The 17683-nt window shown below is 40.2% G+C and overlaps 1 protein-coding gene across 1 annotated transcript in view; it reads left to right on the top strand.

Annotated features, from left to right (window-relative positions):
• The window catches only part of ap1ar (adaptor related protein complex 1 associated regulatory protein), a 121490-nt gene that overhangs the window by 83524 nt on the left and 20283 nt on the right, over positions 1–17683 (top strand). The window contains exons 5-6 of the mRNA XM_060832553.1: positions 967–1063; positions 11427–11525. Of these exons, the coding sequence (XP_060688536.1) occupies positions 967–1063; positions 11427–11525 (196 nt within the window). The remainder of the gene's footprint in view (positions 1–966; positions 1064–11426; positions 11526–17683) is intronic.

Here is a 17683-nt window from a genome sequence, read left to right as displayed (position 1 = left end):
AGATCAATGTTAACATTTTTTGCAGTCTGCAAAGTGTTGTATGGTACAACATGAGACTTTCGGGTGAATCAGCTTGAAATACTGTGGATCTCCAACACTATAACTCAAGCTTAGTCATATCCATTACATGCTAAGTGTCACATAAGACAAAATATTGGGGCTGGAATTTTCAGAAATCATGACAATGAGGCAGTCAGTATTCACACCTTTATAAAATAAAACAGTACACAGACACAGAAATATGGAAGCTGTTGACTGATTTGTTCGGCTCTTAGATAATCTGCATTACCCCTAAACCTGTGAATAGATTCAGCATCAAAATCCGTGTAAGGGCATGAAGTTGTACTTGTTTCCTAGTTACCCATTTTTAAAAAAAAATAAAGTTAGACTTTTGCATTCAGGTGCAAGTAAATGTTTAATGATGTGATGAAACTTTAAAACCATCTTCCTTGTTCTAAAATATGTAATTTTGCATGTGTTTTGTTCTTTCGTAATGTCCTTTTGTGCCAGAAATTTGGGAAAAAAATCTTGAACTTTCTTATCTCCATCATCTTTCTCAATCCTTCCGTTCTTTTCCTCACATTTCTTTTTGCTGTTTGCACATGATTTGACATTAATTTGAACAGTAAGTTAAATTTATACTTGGCTTGGAGTTTGTGTCTCAGAAGATTCTTTGGTCTCACTGAGGAGATCACTCTTGCTTGCACTGCTACCAATCTCCTGTGAAGGCACTTATGCTCAATCAGGAGGCCAATAACAACAAGTTGCTGCTCAAAAACCCCTGAGTGCACAGCAAACTGCTTTAAGATAGTGGGGCAACTTTGCATTGGTTTGGTTCATGTGGTGAATGTATTTCTTTATTAGCTGTGACATAATCAGAAATTTTTCACTGTGGTCATACTGGCAATTATTGTGGTTTTGATGTGAGCCTAGTTACTATAGCCATTGCCATTCATATTTTAACAGGCCAATTAATGAAGATGAAGTCCAAATCCTTCAAAATAGACAGTATGATGCTATTTCTCAGAAGCAAGTGGTGGTGGACAAACAGCTCCAGACTGAGGTACAATGCAGATAATTTAGTTCCTTCTTTACTATTCTTTTTTTATCTTTGAAAATAAATTGATAACTTTCAATTTACTAATCCCAGAAATTACCAATATTGGAAGTTTTGTTTTTTGTAGTAGAATCTCTAACTACTCCATTTTGAATAGTATGGAAGCCGGTTTTTTGCAGCATCTTGGTAAAATTCTGTCCAAGCTGCAGTAATGCTTAATTTGTTCAGCACCTCAAATCCAAAGAGCGTAGATTCATGATTCATTGTGGCGAGAGAGTACAGAGGTTCCATTTTAACTTATGCAGATTACCTCAGAGCAAACACTGTTAGCTGAGTGGACGGTCATGTGCACTTTGCAATGTCATCCTATTCTGTGGACTGACAAATGAATGTCTGCCACAAATGGAATACTTTAATTGTGTGATTTGTGTTGTTTCATTTTACATTTAGCCTGACGATTGATTCTTCTTGCATTGAAATACCATCTACATACAGCATGTCTACAACTCTACTAAAGCAATATGAAGGCTGATGGACTCTGTTCAAGTATTGCATTCAAGAAAGTTTCATTATGATTTTAGTAGAAGACAATAAATCTCTCAATGTTTTGTATATTCAAAGGAAACTAAGTACATTTTATCCATGGCACTCTACCAGATTGATTTCTACTAATTTCTACCCATGTGAAAATTTTTCAGAAATAGTGTTCTTGGGCCCTTTGCATAATATGCACCCACATCAGGCTGTTTGAGTTTGTTTCTATTAAAATTGATTGAAAATGCATTAGGAGTTTTTGAAACATGGTATTCCTACAAATCAGATTTCAGGTAACTTATCTTCTGAGAATACGATGTTCAGTAGGTCCCCTCAAACCTCAAGCTGGAAGATCTCACCTCTTGTTTGGCAAAGAAACAAATGCAGCTTTGGTCATGGATAGATTGAAGTAATGAACAATACGTCACCTCTTCAACCACAGAAGTGCATGATGGACACTGAAGTGGGTCTGCTAATTATACTTGCTTTCTTTTATGGTTAACCTTTCCAGGAATCAATTACGTTTGTTATTGAAATATTAATATACTTAAGCAGACTGGGCCATATAGCAAATTCCAATGATCTCTTCTCATCTCTTGAACATAAATTCAGATCTAAGTTTTTAAAAATTATTTTCATTTGTCTAAACTCTAGTGAGTAGAGTCCCAACCTGAGACTTCCTCAAAACATTCTAATAAATTATTCAGCTCATAAGGCAATCCCGCCATATCAGTGATCATTGTAGTGCATCATCTCTGAACTACCTGCAATGAAATAACATCCTCTTTTATGAAAGGGAGCTAATACTGCTCTCAGTACTCCAGATGTAGTCTGACCAGCACCTTGTACAGTACAGAGATGTCCCTACTCTTAACCCCTTAAAATAAAGGTCACCATTCCATTAGCCTTCCTGCTTACTTGCTGCATCTAGCTGTATTCTAGCTTTGTGTTTTGTGCTCATGTACCCTCAAGTCTCTTTGCAGCTATCTGCAGTTTTCTGCACTTTAATAATATTTTGCTCTTTTGTCCTCCCTTTGAAAATGAACTTCATATTTTCCCCACTTTTGCCAACTTCTACCTATTTTCATAACCTATCAAAATATCTATGTATCCTTCTCAGAACTTCCCTTTCCACCAATTTTTATCATTCACAAATTTGGCTACAGTGCATTCACTTCCTTCCTCCAAGTCATTTATATGTATTGTAAACAGTTGTATTCCTAGCACTGATCCCTGTGGAGTCCCATTAGTTCCAGGTTGCCAACCTGAAAAGAACTCCTTATGCCTGCTCACTTTTTCCTGACCATGTAGCAATTCTCAATCCATGATAATATAATATCTTCAATACCATGGATTTTTATCTTCTAACTTAACCGTTTGAGAGATATCTTATTGAACATATTTTGGAACTACAACAGATCTATTGGTTCTCCTCTATCTGCTTTGGTTGAGACTTCCTCGAAAAACTAACAAATTCGTCAGACACAATTTCCCTTTTGTGAAGCCATGCTGACTCTGCTTGATTATGTTATGATTTTCGAAATGTGCTGCCATTACTACCTTAATTGATTCAAACATTTTTTCAACAATAAATGTTAGGCGAATAAGGCTTTAATTGCCCATTTTCTGCCCCTCTCACTTTTTGAATAAGAGTGTTACATTGGCAATTTTCCAATTTTGTGGTACTTTTCTAGAATCCATGGATTTTTGGAAAATTACAACCAGCACATCCACTATCTTTGTGGCTACTTCTGTGAGACAGCAGTACTAACCACTGAGCCACCATGCCACCTCAAGTCCAGACAATCCAGTCTGTTCTCATATGACAGACTATAGCAAGAATGTCCTTCGTCAGACTAGGGGAGACACTGCATACAATACACAAGGTATGGCCTCACCAATTGCAACAAGACATCCTTACTCCGATACTTTCATCCTCTCGCTGTGAAGGGGAGCATGCCATTAGCTTCCTTCCCTTCCTGCTGCACCAGCACGTTAACCTTCAGCAACTGTTTCACCATAATACCCAGGTTTCATTGCACCTCATCTTTTCCTCAACTGTCACCATTCAGAATAATCTACCTTTTTTGTGACCGAAGTGGATAACCTCACATTTTTCCACGTTAATTTGCATTTGCCAAATATTTGCCCACTCAGCCAGTCTGTCCAAGTCATCCTACAACCTCTTAGCATCTTCCTCACAGCACATGCTACCACCCAGCTTACTGTCATTTGCAAGTTTGGAGATACTGCATTCAGTTCCTTCATCCAAATCATTAATGTATTTTATATTTGTCTGTACGATTTTCTAGTAATAATGATGGTACTTATAGAGTCATAGAGATGTACAGCATGGAAACAGACCTTTCGGGCCAACCAGATATCCCAACCCAATCTAGTCCCACTTGCCAGCACCTGGCCCATATCCCTCCAAATCCTTCCTATTCATATACCCATCCAAATGCCTCTTAAATGTTGCAATTGTACCAGCCTCCTCCACTTCCTCTGGCAGCTCATTCCATACACGTACCCTAGGTCTCTTTTATATCTTTCCCCTCTCACCCTAAACCTATGACCTCTAGTTCTGGACTCCCCGACCTCAGGGAAAATACTTTGTCCATTTATCCTATCCATGCCCCTCGTAATTTTGTAAACCTCTACGGTCATCCCTCAGCCTCCGACGCTCCAGGCAAAACAGCCCCAGCCTGTTCAGCCTCTCCCTGTAGCTCACATCCTCCAACCCTGGCAACATCCTTGTAAATCTTTTCTGAACCCTTTCAAGTTTCACAACAGAAGGAGAACAGAATTGCACGCAATATTCCAACAGTAGCCTGACCAATGTCCATCTGCAACATGACCTCCCAACTCCTGTACTCAATACTCTGACCAACAAAGGAAAGCATACCAAATGCCTTCTTCACTATCGTATCTACCTGCAACTCCACTTTCAAGGAGCTATGAACCTGCACTCCAAGATCTCTTTGTTCAGCAACACTCCCTAGGACCTTACCATTAAGTGTATAAGTCCTGCTAAGATTTGTTTTCCCTAAATGCAGCACCTCTCATTTATCTGAATTAAACTCCATCTGCCACTTCTCAGCCCATTGGCCCATCTGGTCTAGCTCCTGTTGTAATCTGAGGTAACCCTCTTCGCTGTCCACTACACCTCCAATTTTGGTCATCTGCAAACTTACTAACTGTACCTCTTCTGCTCGCATCCAAATCATTTATGTAAATTACTAAAAGTCAAGCGGACCCAGCACCGATCCTTGTGGCACTCCACTGGTCACAGACCTCCAGTCTGAAAAACAACCCTCCACCACCACCCTCTGTCTTCTACCTTTGAGCCAGTTCTGTATCAAAATGGCTAGTTTCTCCCTGTATTCCGTGAGATCTAACCTTGCTAATCAGTCTCCCATGGGGAATCTTGTCGAACACCTTACTGAAGTCCATATAGATCACAGCTACTGCTCTGCCCTCATCAATCATCTTTGTTACTTCTTCAAAAAACTCAATCAAGTTTGTGAGACATGATTTCCCACGCACAAAGCAATGTTGACTATTCCAAATCAGTCCTTGCCTTTCCAAACACATGTACATCCTGTCCCTCAGGATTCCCTCCAACAACTTGCCCACCACTGAGGTCAGGCTCACCGGTCTATAGTTCCCTGGCTTGTCTTTACCGCCCTTCTTAAACAGTTAATTCCTTCTTTGCATTGTTTTCATATAGATGGGATGTGTGATTTATTTCCACATGCCAAATATCTGTTTATCTCTGCAGTTTCCTTGTTCCCTATAAGTGTCTCCTCCGATTCATTTACTTAGGGGCCTATGTTCATTTTGACCCCTCTCTTCCTTTTTGTAGATATTCAAAGAAGTTCTTGTCAGTTTTTTTTTATATTCTTTGCCAGTTTGCCCTCATTGGTTTATTTTCTCCTTTACTTGAATAACGTTTAAGTCCTCCTTTGCTGGATACTGAATTTATGCCAGTCTTTGGGACATGTGCCTCCTTATTATGCAAATTTTCTTTCACCTTAGTAGTGTCCTTAACTACTTTGGGTGGCCATATTGGATTTTCCATCTCATAGAATCTTTCCTCCTCACTGGGATATATTTTTGCTGCGAGTCATGAATTACGTCCTTGTTTCCAACACAGTTATTTCCACTCAAACAGAATAATAAATTGCTACTTCCTTGGAGATCTTTTACTCTGAAGTTATTTATTAAAGCTGCCTCATTACCCATTACCAGATCCAGGATAGCCTGTTCCCTGGCTGACTCCATGACACATTATGTAAGGGGTAGTTTCATAGAGCACTCCAAATTTGTTATCGTAGCTACCCTTTCCTACTTGATTGACCCAATCAACCTGAAGATTGAAGTCACCAGAGTTGTTGCTCTTTTATTTGTATATGCTCTTATTCTTTGTTGATTTATACCCTTTCCTACACTATGGCTACTATTTGTGGGTCCACACATTAATACTACCAATGACTTCTTTCGCTTGCTGTTTTCTGCTTTCACCAAAATGGACGCTATATCATCCAAGACTAAATCATATCTTGTAAGAGTCCTCATTTGATCACTTATTAAACAGTGCTACCCAACCATATTTTCCTTCCCTCCTGAATTTCCGAAAGGTCAAATATCTTTGAAAGTTAAGTTCCAAGTTCTGATCTCCTTGTAATCATGTCTCCGTAATGGCTAAACAAATCATATCTTTGATTTTTACCTTGATTTGCACTATTAATTCATCTACCTTAGTCTGATGCTTTGTACGTTAAGGCTTGCCTATTATCCACAGACTTCTGAATTACTTGCCTACTAAACAGGGCGGCACGGTGGCACAGTGGTTAGCACTGCTGCCTCACAGCGCCTGAAGACCCGGGTTCAATTCCCGACTCAGGCGACTGACTGTGTGGAGTTTGCACGTTCTCCCCGTGTCTGCGTGGGTTTCCTCCGGGTGCTCCGGTTTCCTCCCACAGTCCAAAGATGTGCGGGTCAGGTGAATTGGCCATGCTAAATTGCCCGTAGTGTTAGGTTAGGGGTATGGGTGGGTTTCGCTTCGGCGGGTCGGTGTGGACTTGTTGGGCCGAAGGGCCTGTTTCCACACTGTAAGTCTAATCTGTAAGTCTAATCTAATCTAAACTAGCTCTTAAACTGTTTGCACATTCTCCCATGTCGACATGAGTTTCCTCCGTTGCTCTGATTTCCTCCCACAGTGTAAAGATATGCAGGTTAAGTGGATTGGGAAATGCAGGGCTACAGAGCAAGTGTAGGTGGGTGGGTCTGGGTGAGATGCTGTTTGGAGACTCGGTGAGGACTTGTCGGGCCAAATGGCTTGTTTCCACACTGTAGGGATTCTACAAAATTAAACCACTGTTTCCCTATATTAAATTGGTGTTGACCCAATAGAAGAGTAACCCCAGCTTTCTAAGTTTGTCAATCAACATGGACTTTGGCAAAATTGCACCACCCCCAACCCATGCCCCTTAACCTCCAGCACCGCTACCTTTCTCTTCCCCCCCCCCCCCCCCCCCCCCCCCCCCCAATTTGAAAGCAAGTCAGTGAAAAAGACTCTGAAAAATTGTTGCATTCTGAAAAAATATAGTTCTTGTTTCATTAGTTCAACATACACAATTGTGAAAGCTACTTGTAATATATGCTATTAAAAGTCCACCTATAATTTTCCATACAGATTTCTAAAATCTCATTATAATAATATGAATATAAAACTCCAAAGCATTAAACTGGTTTTATGAAATCCTTAAAATAAAGACGGTATTTGAACAGAAAGGAATTTGGTTTGAATTGAGGAACTAATGTCATTAAATGTGAAGAATAAGTAAATTATCCTTTCTAAATGTTTCATGTTAGTCCAATTACTCATTTCAAATTACCTAATTCCACATAGAACTAATATCTCTTGGTGAAATCCAAGCTTCAGTTCTAAGGGTTAATGGCAGCTTTTGGACTTGAAAAAAATCAGATCATTTGAACAATCACTCCCCATTAAAATAATTGGAGTAAGGAATCTGGCACCACTCTGAACTGTAGCTTTCGAATAACAGAAATCCCTGTGGGCATCTGCACATGTTTTGTTTCACAGCATAAATATCTGATGAAGGCAGGGATTCTTTGTGGAACTGATTTTTTTCTTGCCTCAAATGCTATAAAGCCTAAGAAGGCTGTCAAATACATCATAGGAAATTGTCCTCAACACTCAGTAGCTTCCCTCCGGGTGCTTCAAACCCAATGGCTGTTGATTTGACATCAAAATGGAATGTGCACATAGTTGTAAGAGAAAATGAGAGTTGTGTCTATATTTATGTCATTTATTTAAGTAGAACTGACACTTAAAGATTTTACTAAGTTTTATTCTTCCACTGCAGGTTCTGTTGCTAACTGTCATGTCTCTAAAATGTTACATTACAGAAGTATTAACTATTTTTTCCTTGGGTTTAAAAGGGTAAATGAATGAATGAATGAAAACGTGTCACTTGGGGACAAACAATTGTAACTTTTTTTTTGAAACTGCGAACACTGAATTGTGACTCTTTAAAAACAAAAATCTGTTTAAGACTTTTGTAGTTGTAATTTCTTCCAACTTCGAAGGTATCCAAATTTTCAGAGTGGTTTTTCACCTGATGTCATACAAATCTTACCTTGTGGAAGCAAGCCATTTGGTCCATTGAGTCCACACTGACCCTCCAAAGAGAATTATATCCAGAATCAACCCCTTACCCTATCCGTGCATGGCACAGTGGTTAGCACTGTTGCCACACAGCGCCAGAGACCCGGGTTCAATTCCCACCTCAGGCGACTCTGTGTGGAGTTTGCACATTCTCCGTGTCTGCGTGAATTTCCTCCGGGTGCTTTGGTTTCTTCCCACAATCCAAAAATGTGCAGGTTAGGTGAATTGGCCATGCTAAATTGCCCATAGTGTTAGGTGAAGGCGTAAATGTAGGGTAATAGATCTGGGTGGGTTGCGCTTCGGCGGGTTGGTGTGGACATGTTGGGCCAAAAGGCCGGTTTCCATGCTATAAGTAATCTAATCTAATCTATCCCAGTAACCCTGCATTTCCCGTGGCTAATCTACCTAGCCTGCACATTCTTGGACACTGGACAATTCAGCCAGGTCAATTCACCTGAACTGCACATCTTTGGGCTGTGGGAGGAACCCAGAGCACCTGGAGAAAACTCACGTAGACACGGAGAAAAGCTCCGCACAGACAGTTTTCTGAGGTTGGAATCGAATCTGGGTTCCTGGCACTGAGAGACAGCCATGCTAACTACTGAATCACTGTGCTGCCCAAATGTTACGTTCCAATTCCTTTCCCTTTCCCATCTTTCCCCTGGATCACAGACACTTTACCAACATACAAAAAGGTATGGCTAGTGGTATTGATTTAAATATCGTGTGCATGGACACTTCCTCATGTAATGAGATGACGTTTCAATATACCCTGTGCACTGTGATTGCAATCAATCAATAGTATAAGAAATCAGCTTTCAGCCTGTTAGTTGACAGCATACTATAGGAGAATCGTTTGACATCAAAAATTAGTATAGAATATAAATGTCCTTCAAGATAATTTAGGGTATTAATTTGGTATTTTTATTTGATTTATTTATTTGTCATCACGTGTATTTAGTTACAAAATATAGTGAACTGTGGCCACTCCAGTGCCATCTTAAAACAGAAAAATAAACGGAAACAAAGTATAAAGGCAGAAAAGTAGTAAAGAGAAAGTATTCAACTTTACTGTCCTCCTAGTCAATTGCTCCTCCACGGGTCATTGGCCTGGTGGCCTTGGCATGAGCCCTCTTCGCTGTGCTGCCACTTGCTGGAACAAAAGTTGCTACTGACTTCCTCGCTACTGAATCCTTGCTGGACCTCGCCAGTGCAGATGCCACCAATCCAATTGGGTACCACACTTGACCCCACTGCCACCATGAACCAGCTTCAGGCCCATCTCGCCGATGCAGGTGCTACTGTGCCGCTTTGTCTCGTACTGGGCCCAAACTCCCCTCCATGACTCTGCGCTAGACACCGCTGGGAACTCAAACCCGTCTCCACTGCAGCAGCTGAGAGTCGGCGCCAGGTCACAACACTGCCTTGTTGGTGCAGATGCTGCCGGGAACCCATACTCACCACGAGCCCATGCTGGATTCACTAACTGCCACCAATGTGCTCTTCAATAGGTAAGTAAAATAAAAGAGCAAAAAGAAACTAAGAGAAGAGTGGGTGAGCCCTGGCTTGCAAAGCCCTACTTCACCGCCATCTTCCTGGAAACTTTAAGTGCTCTAAGTTGAGCTCAAAATCTGAAGAAATGTTTGAGCATGCATTATTTGCAAGCATTGAAGGCCTGTTTCCAGACATTGTCAACCCCATGTATGAGCATCTATGGCATATATTTTAACAATCAAATCGCTATATCTGTTTAATTTGCAGCGACTTTGTTTTGATATATGATGCAATCCGATGTAATAGGCAGCAAAACTGTGGTTGTACCTATTAGAATAAATATTTAGTTATTTATATTTTGTGTTGGCAGCTGACCAATGTAAAAAAAATTGTAAAGAAAGGCTTACAGGCAAGCCACCTTGACTGAATATATTTTCTTGTTCGTCACCAAAATGAGTAGATTGTCATCAAAGTGAATACAGTTTTGATTTTTCACTCTTTTGTCTTATGAATTTGAGGATGACTGGCACCCATGTGCTGACAATCAATAGCTTCATGAGGACCAGAATAGGAAAGGAAAGATTACCAAGAAATAGAGGCAGTTTTTCGCTTTTTAAAGTCACGATCAAATATATGTCATTGCTGCTTAATAAGACTGATTTGTTTTCAAAGAGGGGATAGTATATAAAAAAATGAAAAGTGTTGGTTATTGTTAAATGGAAATGTGACCATCCTAAAGGGGGTACAGTGTGAATTAGGAATCAAGGTTAAAGAGAAGATCAAAGAAATTTGTTTTTTTTCTCCTCCTGATAGAGTTAAAATGATCCAACAGATTTAAAATTTTAAAAATGATTTTATATTGAAAATTTTCCAAATTATCTACACTGATTTGAAAATTATGTTTAATTTGACAGAAACAATAGGAAATTAGAAGTTTCTTGGCTACTTAAATAAAGCTTTTCTGTACATGGGGTAATGTATGAAATAGCTGAAAATGTGTTGCTGGTTAAAGCACAGCAGGTTAGGCAGCATCCAAGGAACAGGAAATTCGATGTTTTGGGCCAGAGCCCTTCATCAGATGTGCTTTAACCAGCAACACATTTTCAGCTTTGATCTCCAGCATCTGCAGACCTCACTTTTTACTCACTAATGTATGAAATAAGTGACAAGGGAAGATCATTGAGACAGTTCACACAAAAGTGAACCACATCGCTGTCCTAAAAGAGCAGAAAATTAGGGAATGTTTGTCTGAGAAGGCTGATTAAAAAGAGCCAAAGGGTATTGGGTTAATTACATTCCCTGTTTCTAAAATGTGTCCCCCCCCAACTGTGCTGACATCTCCTGACATATGTGTTTGAAACTAAATATTGAATTTCCTTATTGATGGACTATTTCATCCAGACATTTCAGTAGCGAATAGCAAGAGTAAGTTTTACCATTCTCTCGTGTTTTAATTTATATTTTTCTCGAATTTTATTTTTCTTTGTTTTCATTTTTGTTTGTAATTAAATTGTTCATTCTTTATTTGGTATTAAAATTCATGTAAGGAGCACTAACCTACTGCTGAAAATGCTTGTAATATAATTTTGATTTTTTTTTCTAGAGAGGTTTATCATTTGTTAACCTTTTTATTTCGTTCACATGCAGTTAGCTGCACAAGAGGAGCAGTTAAGGATAGAAGAAGAAGCATTTTATGCTGCACAGCGTGAAGCAGCCAGGGCAGCAAAGCAGAAAAAGCTTTTGGAGGTGAGGGCATGAAGCCCATGTTTGGTTATGATCTGCAAATTTATTTACACGTCTCTTGTTTACAAGTTTAATTATGTTATGTTACTGTAGGGTTTTTTCCCCCCAACAGCAAAGCCTTATCTAGTTTTAGAACGTACGCAAAATATATTGACTGTGCTCAAATTAACTATAAATACACAGCTGGAAGAAATTATCAATGGTCGTGTGTTGACATTACCAGATAAGGTAATTGAATAGGCCAGCGGTATTTGCAATGATGCAGCTCAATGCATGGAGAAGAGAATAACTTTGTTTTGAGGTAGTCAATCTGAGTACACAAAATGTCAGAACCCTTGACGTTGAAACGGTGGATTTCACATCCGCCATAGTATAACTGTGTCTGATGCAAGCCAGCGTTTCAAACTTAAATTTATTTGGATTACTGTAGTCTGCTAGACTGCTTTTAAGTTTTACTTCAATATTAACATCAACATTTCACTGATGCTCTAATACTGGGGAATGTGGCATTGTTTAAGGATTTGAAACTACACAGTACGGACCTCCTTTGTCTGACTAAACAGCAGGTCTAATACAATTGTGCTACTAACTCGTGCTGATGCTTCGGCAATAAAACCATTGTTTATGTTCAGAATTGCCAGTTTAAGTAATCAGTTCACTTAGACAGTTTCTACCATTCTGTCCACATACTCTAATTTTGATTGTTTTGATATCAACAATAATCCAATTATTCGACAGTGATATGATCTGAACAAACGACCATTGCTTTCTATGAGGAGGCTAACCAACTGAGCATCATCATTTGAAATTGAATCCAATGACTTTAACATCAAACTCACCAGGTATCAATGTGAATTTTAATCTTTAATATAACTGGCAATAAATGAGAGCCTTGCTGCAATGAGCCTATCTTTGAATGAATGAAAATTGTTATACATATAAACATCTGCATCATTGACAGACTTTTTTAAAGCACAGGGTGAAAGCTTGTTTGTGTCAGACAATATGTGGATGCAGACCTAAAAGTGGGAGGTATTCTACTTAGGGTTGGGTTTTCTGACATGATTGTATTCTTCTCAGCTCAACTCATATACATTCCTGGATGAAGCACCAAATTTTATGTACAGGCAGGAAGGTCTGCTCTCTTCCAGGCTTCAACGTCCAAGTACACCCTAGAGAGTTCGCAGACCAGGCAAAATATGACACCACATTTAGCAGCACTTTCCTGGAGATTCTTGCTATCTCCTAGAAGGCTATCTACAAGAGAGGGTCAGTTCTTTGCCATACAATGAAAGCAGACTGGACAGAAATGGCTGCGAAGGTCAGCATCCTTGGGTAACATCCAGAGAACCAGGTTCTAGTTTCGCAAGGTGGTGAATGGTCTGCTGAATTCTGCCAGGGCATGTAAACCTGTCTGTTCAATTCCTCATACCCGTTTTGCAATTGTAGAGCAAACCAGGCACAAGATTGGATATAAGATATCTCTGTCAGATGCCTTGATATTAATTTAAATGCCCTGCATGTAATGCAGTGATGCTACCTCACCCCACACACTTCTGACAAAAGGAGCTGCAACATTCAGTTTATGCACTGCCAGATTACTGATCTTCACACCCAGGAAATCGTATACATTGCTTCTCGCCGAAGACTTAGGTGGGACAAAGGTTGGACAGAAAAAGCTAAAAGTCATACAACACCAGGCTATTGTCCAAGAAGTTTATTTGGAGACACTAGCTTTCAAAGTGCAGCTTCTTCATCAGGTGGACAACCACTTAATGAAGGAGCGATGCTCCGAAAGCTAGTGCCTCCAAATAAGCCTGTTGGACATTAACCTGGTGTTGTGATTTTTAATTTTGTTCACCCCAGTTCAAACCGGCTGCTCCAAATTATGGACCAGAAAAGAGAGCTTTGAGATGAGCACCTTAGAACTCAGGCACAAACGTCATTAGTTTTACTGCATCATCAAAACATGGAACCACCTTTCATTCAGAAGCTTTAGCGCAAACATCACCCATATTCTGAGAAGTATCTTCCACACAATCGGAGATTTGATGATTGATTCCCCTACCGCATCTGCCAATACTGGCAATGAGCTCGAGTACACAAACTAATGATTCTTATACATCATTACTTCTAAAGGAGAAGAATCTAGCTTACTGTGTGCACAATGTATACGGATCGTTGGGAGGGAGAGGGATTGTAGAGAACACTTAAGCCTCCAAACCCCTTCAAGAAGCAAGCTGCTAATGTGAAAGGAGAGCATGCCAGGGATGAAGGGCTGCTCGGATAGTTAAAGCCATCTAGGCTGAGAAGCTCCAATCTATTACTCCACTTCTGGACATCAAGCACCAATATTTGTAAGACCTTGAGTAAGGGTGGCAGCTTGTGCAATTAAAAAAATCTTTGTTTCTTCATACAGCCTCCAGATTCCACACTCAATCAAGAAAAAAAAACCCAGAGGAGTACCAGGGCTATCTCCATCAGCCACTTTAAACAATTTTAAAAAGGAACAGTAAGTGTCTTTCGGATTGCACCATTGAGGGCATCTTCCCCAGCAGCACAGATGCATTTACTCAGTGGACAACTCTCCAGAGAAGGCTTGAGCTCATGCCAATGCTGTGCCCACCAGAATATGGACCCATAGCCAAAGAAGGAAGAAACAGCCAAGGTTTCCAACACCAAGAGACTTGCTGGGATGCAGGCCTCTCCTGAGTCTAGTACATATGCTGAACTTCTGGAGTAGACTATTGAAGAGTTGAAGAAGGGAGCAAGTAGGGAAATGTCTGAAGAGATGCCAGAGTTCATGCATTGACTATAAGGAAAGACTTAGGAGTCGACCCAAGTTCTGAATGCTGTTGTGGCTCTAGCATACATGCATGGATACATACATAGCTTATTTCTCAAGCTATGGATGCATTCAATTTATTGGCTCAGGGAAAGAGGGGGTTTGCTAAGGGTCTTCAACTTCCCTCCAGGGAGATCATACTTGTTGAGGGAGAGGTGGTATGGGGTGTTATGGAGGTTTGCTGGAAACACTCCAGCAAGCCAGAGATCTCCAGGTGCTAGACCACCAGAAGATACCTGCCAATGCTATCAGTGGCAAGCTGGCAAAGCGTGAACAGGCTTTCTGAAGCTCCACTACAACTGTCAAGGTGACACCAAGACAGTGATATGAAAGAAAAGATTAAAGGACATTGAAGTCAACTTACGTGCAAGGGTGTCATCCTTCTGTGTGAACTAGCACTTTAAACAAATATAGTAATTTTGAGCACAGTCCTGCACTCTGTTTTAGTCTGATAAGGGTTCTGGTTATTCATTTTGCTTATGGACTACATTTTGTACCATGTGTAAAAGTGTGTCATGTTAAGCAGCATGAAGAGTGCTGCAGAGGTTGGTATTCTCTGGAGCATAAGTGAGATGTTAGGGTTTCAAGAATGAATCAGCAGAGGCTAGCCACTCTACATCTCTGTCTTACCCTTTAAATAGAGGTTTGAGCCATGTAAGCACTGCTCCCACATAATTCCACATCTGTACGTAGTAATGCTTTGGCTATGAAATATAATAGATTTTTGGTGCAGAGGGAACAATTAAAGTTATGCCAAGCAAACTACTATAACATTGAAGGAAACATTCCCCTTAGGACAGAAATCCCTCTGCACCTTAATCTTCTCAATTCTGATTGTCCACATACCTGAAGGTAAAATCTAGCCTCAAATCTTTACTTCGAGTCAATTGCTGCATGCATGAAAAGCAGTCTGACTTTTGGTATTTGATCCCCCGTGATATAGCCCTTCAACTTTGGAATCTCCCGTCTGTATTACAGTTTTGTTGCATGACTTTAACCTTCAGATTCATGGATCAGTGAATGCTCATGCACTGCTGCGCATAGCATAAGCCTTTCCACCATCACCACTATTGATGAGTCTTTTGTGTCCTTTTTTCAATTAAATAGACCACAGCATGTGGTTCAAGTGTTGATGTTAAGAATTGATGGAGCTGCTATACCTTTATTCTGCAATTACTCCTTCCTATCAGAACTAAGTTCTTAACTGGGCACGCAACAATATTTTCACTTCCTGTTTTGATACACCACCCCCCCCCCCACCCACCCCAATTTGGGTGTTTTTTGCACTGTGCCAGAACATGTGCAAACAGAACTGGGGACCTCCCATTTGGGTTACGCATTCTTTACAAGACTGCCTTTTGTCGATTGATCTAGGAGAAAGATGGTGGTTAAGTTTTAATTTGATTTGTTCAGACTTCACACTGTTTCACCTACCACCTTCCCATCTCTTTCACCAGTATTATAGATAGCCTTCTCCTTTCTTCTGGCATGATCGGTCCATAGTCTCATAGAAATTGAATATCAGCCTTACCACTATCTTGCTTCATAATCCTCCTATTTCCTGATATGACTCCCATCTCCAATGTTAGTTTTATTCAAATCACTTGTTTTTTCTCCCTCACTAATTCTTCCATTCCATTCCCTGACCTAACATTACAGACCTGACCTCTTTGTCCCCTTTCTCCTAACACTGATTCTGTCCTGTGCATCCCTGTTTCCTTCCTCCATTCCCCAGATTGACACCGTGCCTCTGACAAAGGTCCTTTAAATTAATCCCTTCTATTTTGTTTCTTCCTACCTAATCCACCCTGATCGGAACCTTTTTGGTTGAGCTTCTCTGCCCATTCTGGTCAGGTTGCTGGTATGGAAACCAGGGAGCTGGCTTGCTTGGTCAGGTTTCTTAACCCCTTAATCTCAAGTGACTAACAACAACAAACAAGACTACATTGCAACTGAGACTTCTTGAATTGCTTGTCCTCATCAGGATTTACTCCTTAAACTGTAAGCATTTGTACAGATAAGTGGCTTGGTTTTGAAGGAGGCAAGTTAGTTTACATTTGTACACTCCAGAATTTGGAGAAGATGACTATCTCACCAGGTATGTGCCTCTCGTATATGGTCAAGTTGTGAACACACATGATGTGCAAATTTGGGAGATTGGATAGTGTAATTCCATCAAGCCAAAGTGTCGATGAGTATTCATGACATGTTAACAAATGTAGAGGACATCAGGAAAGCCAACCTGCCCAAAAGATTACAAGAAGTTAATACCGAAACTTTAACCACCCTTTTAAAATCTGCAAGTAAGTGCAGAAGATTCCATCCACAAAATCACGTGGAAAAATGAATAATTTTTCCAATAATGAAACAGTCTTGACTGGAAAGCAACACATCAGAGGGCTGGGAGCAGTTTAGATTTCAGCAAAAGAGGCCTAAAAAATTAACAGGCAGCAAATACGAATTGAGGGTAAACTTGCAGATAACTTACAAATGGCATGGTGGCTCAGTGGTTAGCACTGCTGCCTCACAGCATCATGGTCCCAGGTTCAATTCCAGCCTCAGGTGACTGTGTGGAGTTTGCACGTTCTCCCCGTGTCTGTGTGGGTTTCCTCTGGGCGCTCCGGTTTCGTCCCACAGTCCAAAGATGTGCAGGTCATGTGAATTGGCCATGCTAAATTGCCTATAGTGTTAGTTAGAGGGAAATGGGTCTGGGTGGGTTACTCTTCAGAGGGTTGATGTGGACTTGTTGGGCCAAAGGGCCTGTTTCCACACTGTAGGGAATCTAATCAAACTGACTGTGAGAGCTTCTATAGATATATGAAAATAAAAAGATGAGTGGAGACAAATATAAGTTCCTTACTATCAGAAATGGGGAAGAATATAATGGGGAACAGAAAGACGATAAACCAAGAAATACATATTTTGGTTCTGTCCTCACAAGGGAAGACAAACAATGTCGCAAATGCTAGGGAACACCAGCCTGTAATGAGGAAAAGGAACAGAAGGAAATTAATGTTCATAGGGAATTGGTGTTGTGGAAATTATTGGGATTATAAACCAATAATTTACACCCCACACTATAAGAAGTGGCCCTCGAAATAATGGATGCATCGATGGTCATCTTTCAAAATTCTATAGACTCTAGAAAAGTCATTATGGATTGGAGGGTGGCTAATATAGCCCCATTATTTATAAAAAGAGGCAGACAACAGGGAATTATAGACCAGATACTCTATCATCATTATTGAGGCAAGTTCGAGAGTCCATTATAAAAAGATTTAGTAGCAGAGCACTAGGAGAACAGTGACAGTATCAG

This window comes from Hemiscyllium ocellatum, chromosome 1, assembly GCF_020745735.1.
Source record: "Hemiscyllium ocellatum isolate sHemOce1 chromosome 1, sHemOce1.pat.X.cur, whole genome shotgun sequence".
NCBI lineage: Eukaryota > Metazoa > Chordata > Chondrichthyes > Orectolobiformes > Hemiscylliidae > Hemiscyllium > Hemiscyllium ocellatum.
The sequence above is the reverse complement of the archived record's forward strand: the minus strand, read 5'-3'. Positions and strand labels throughout refer to the sequence as shown.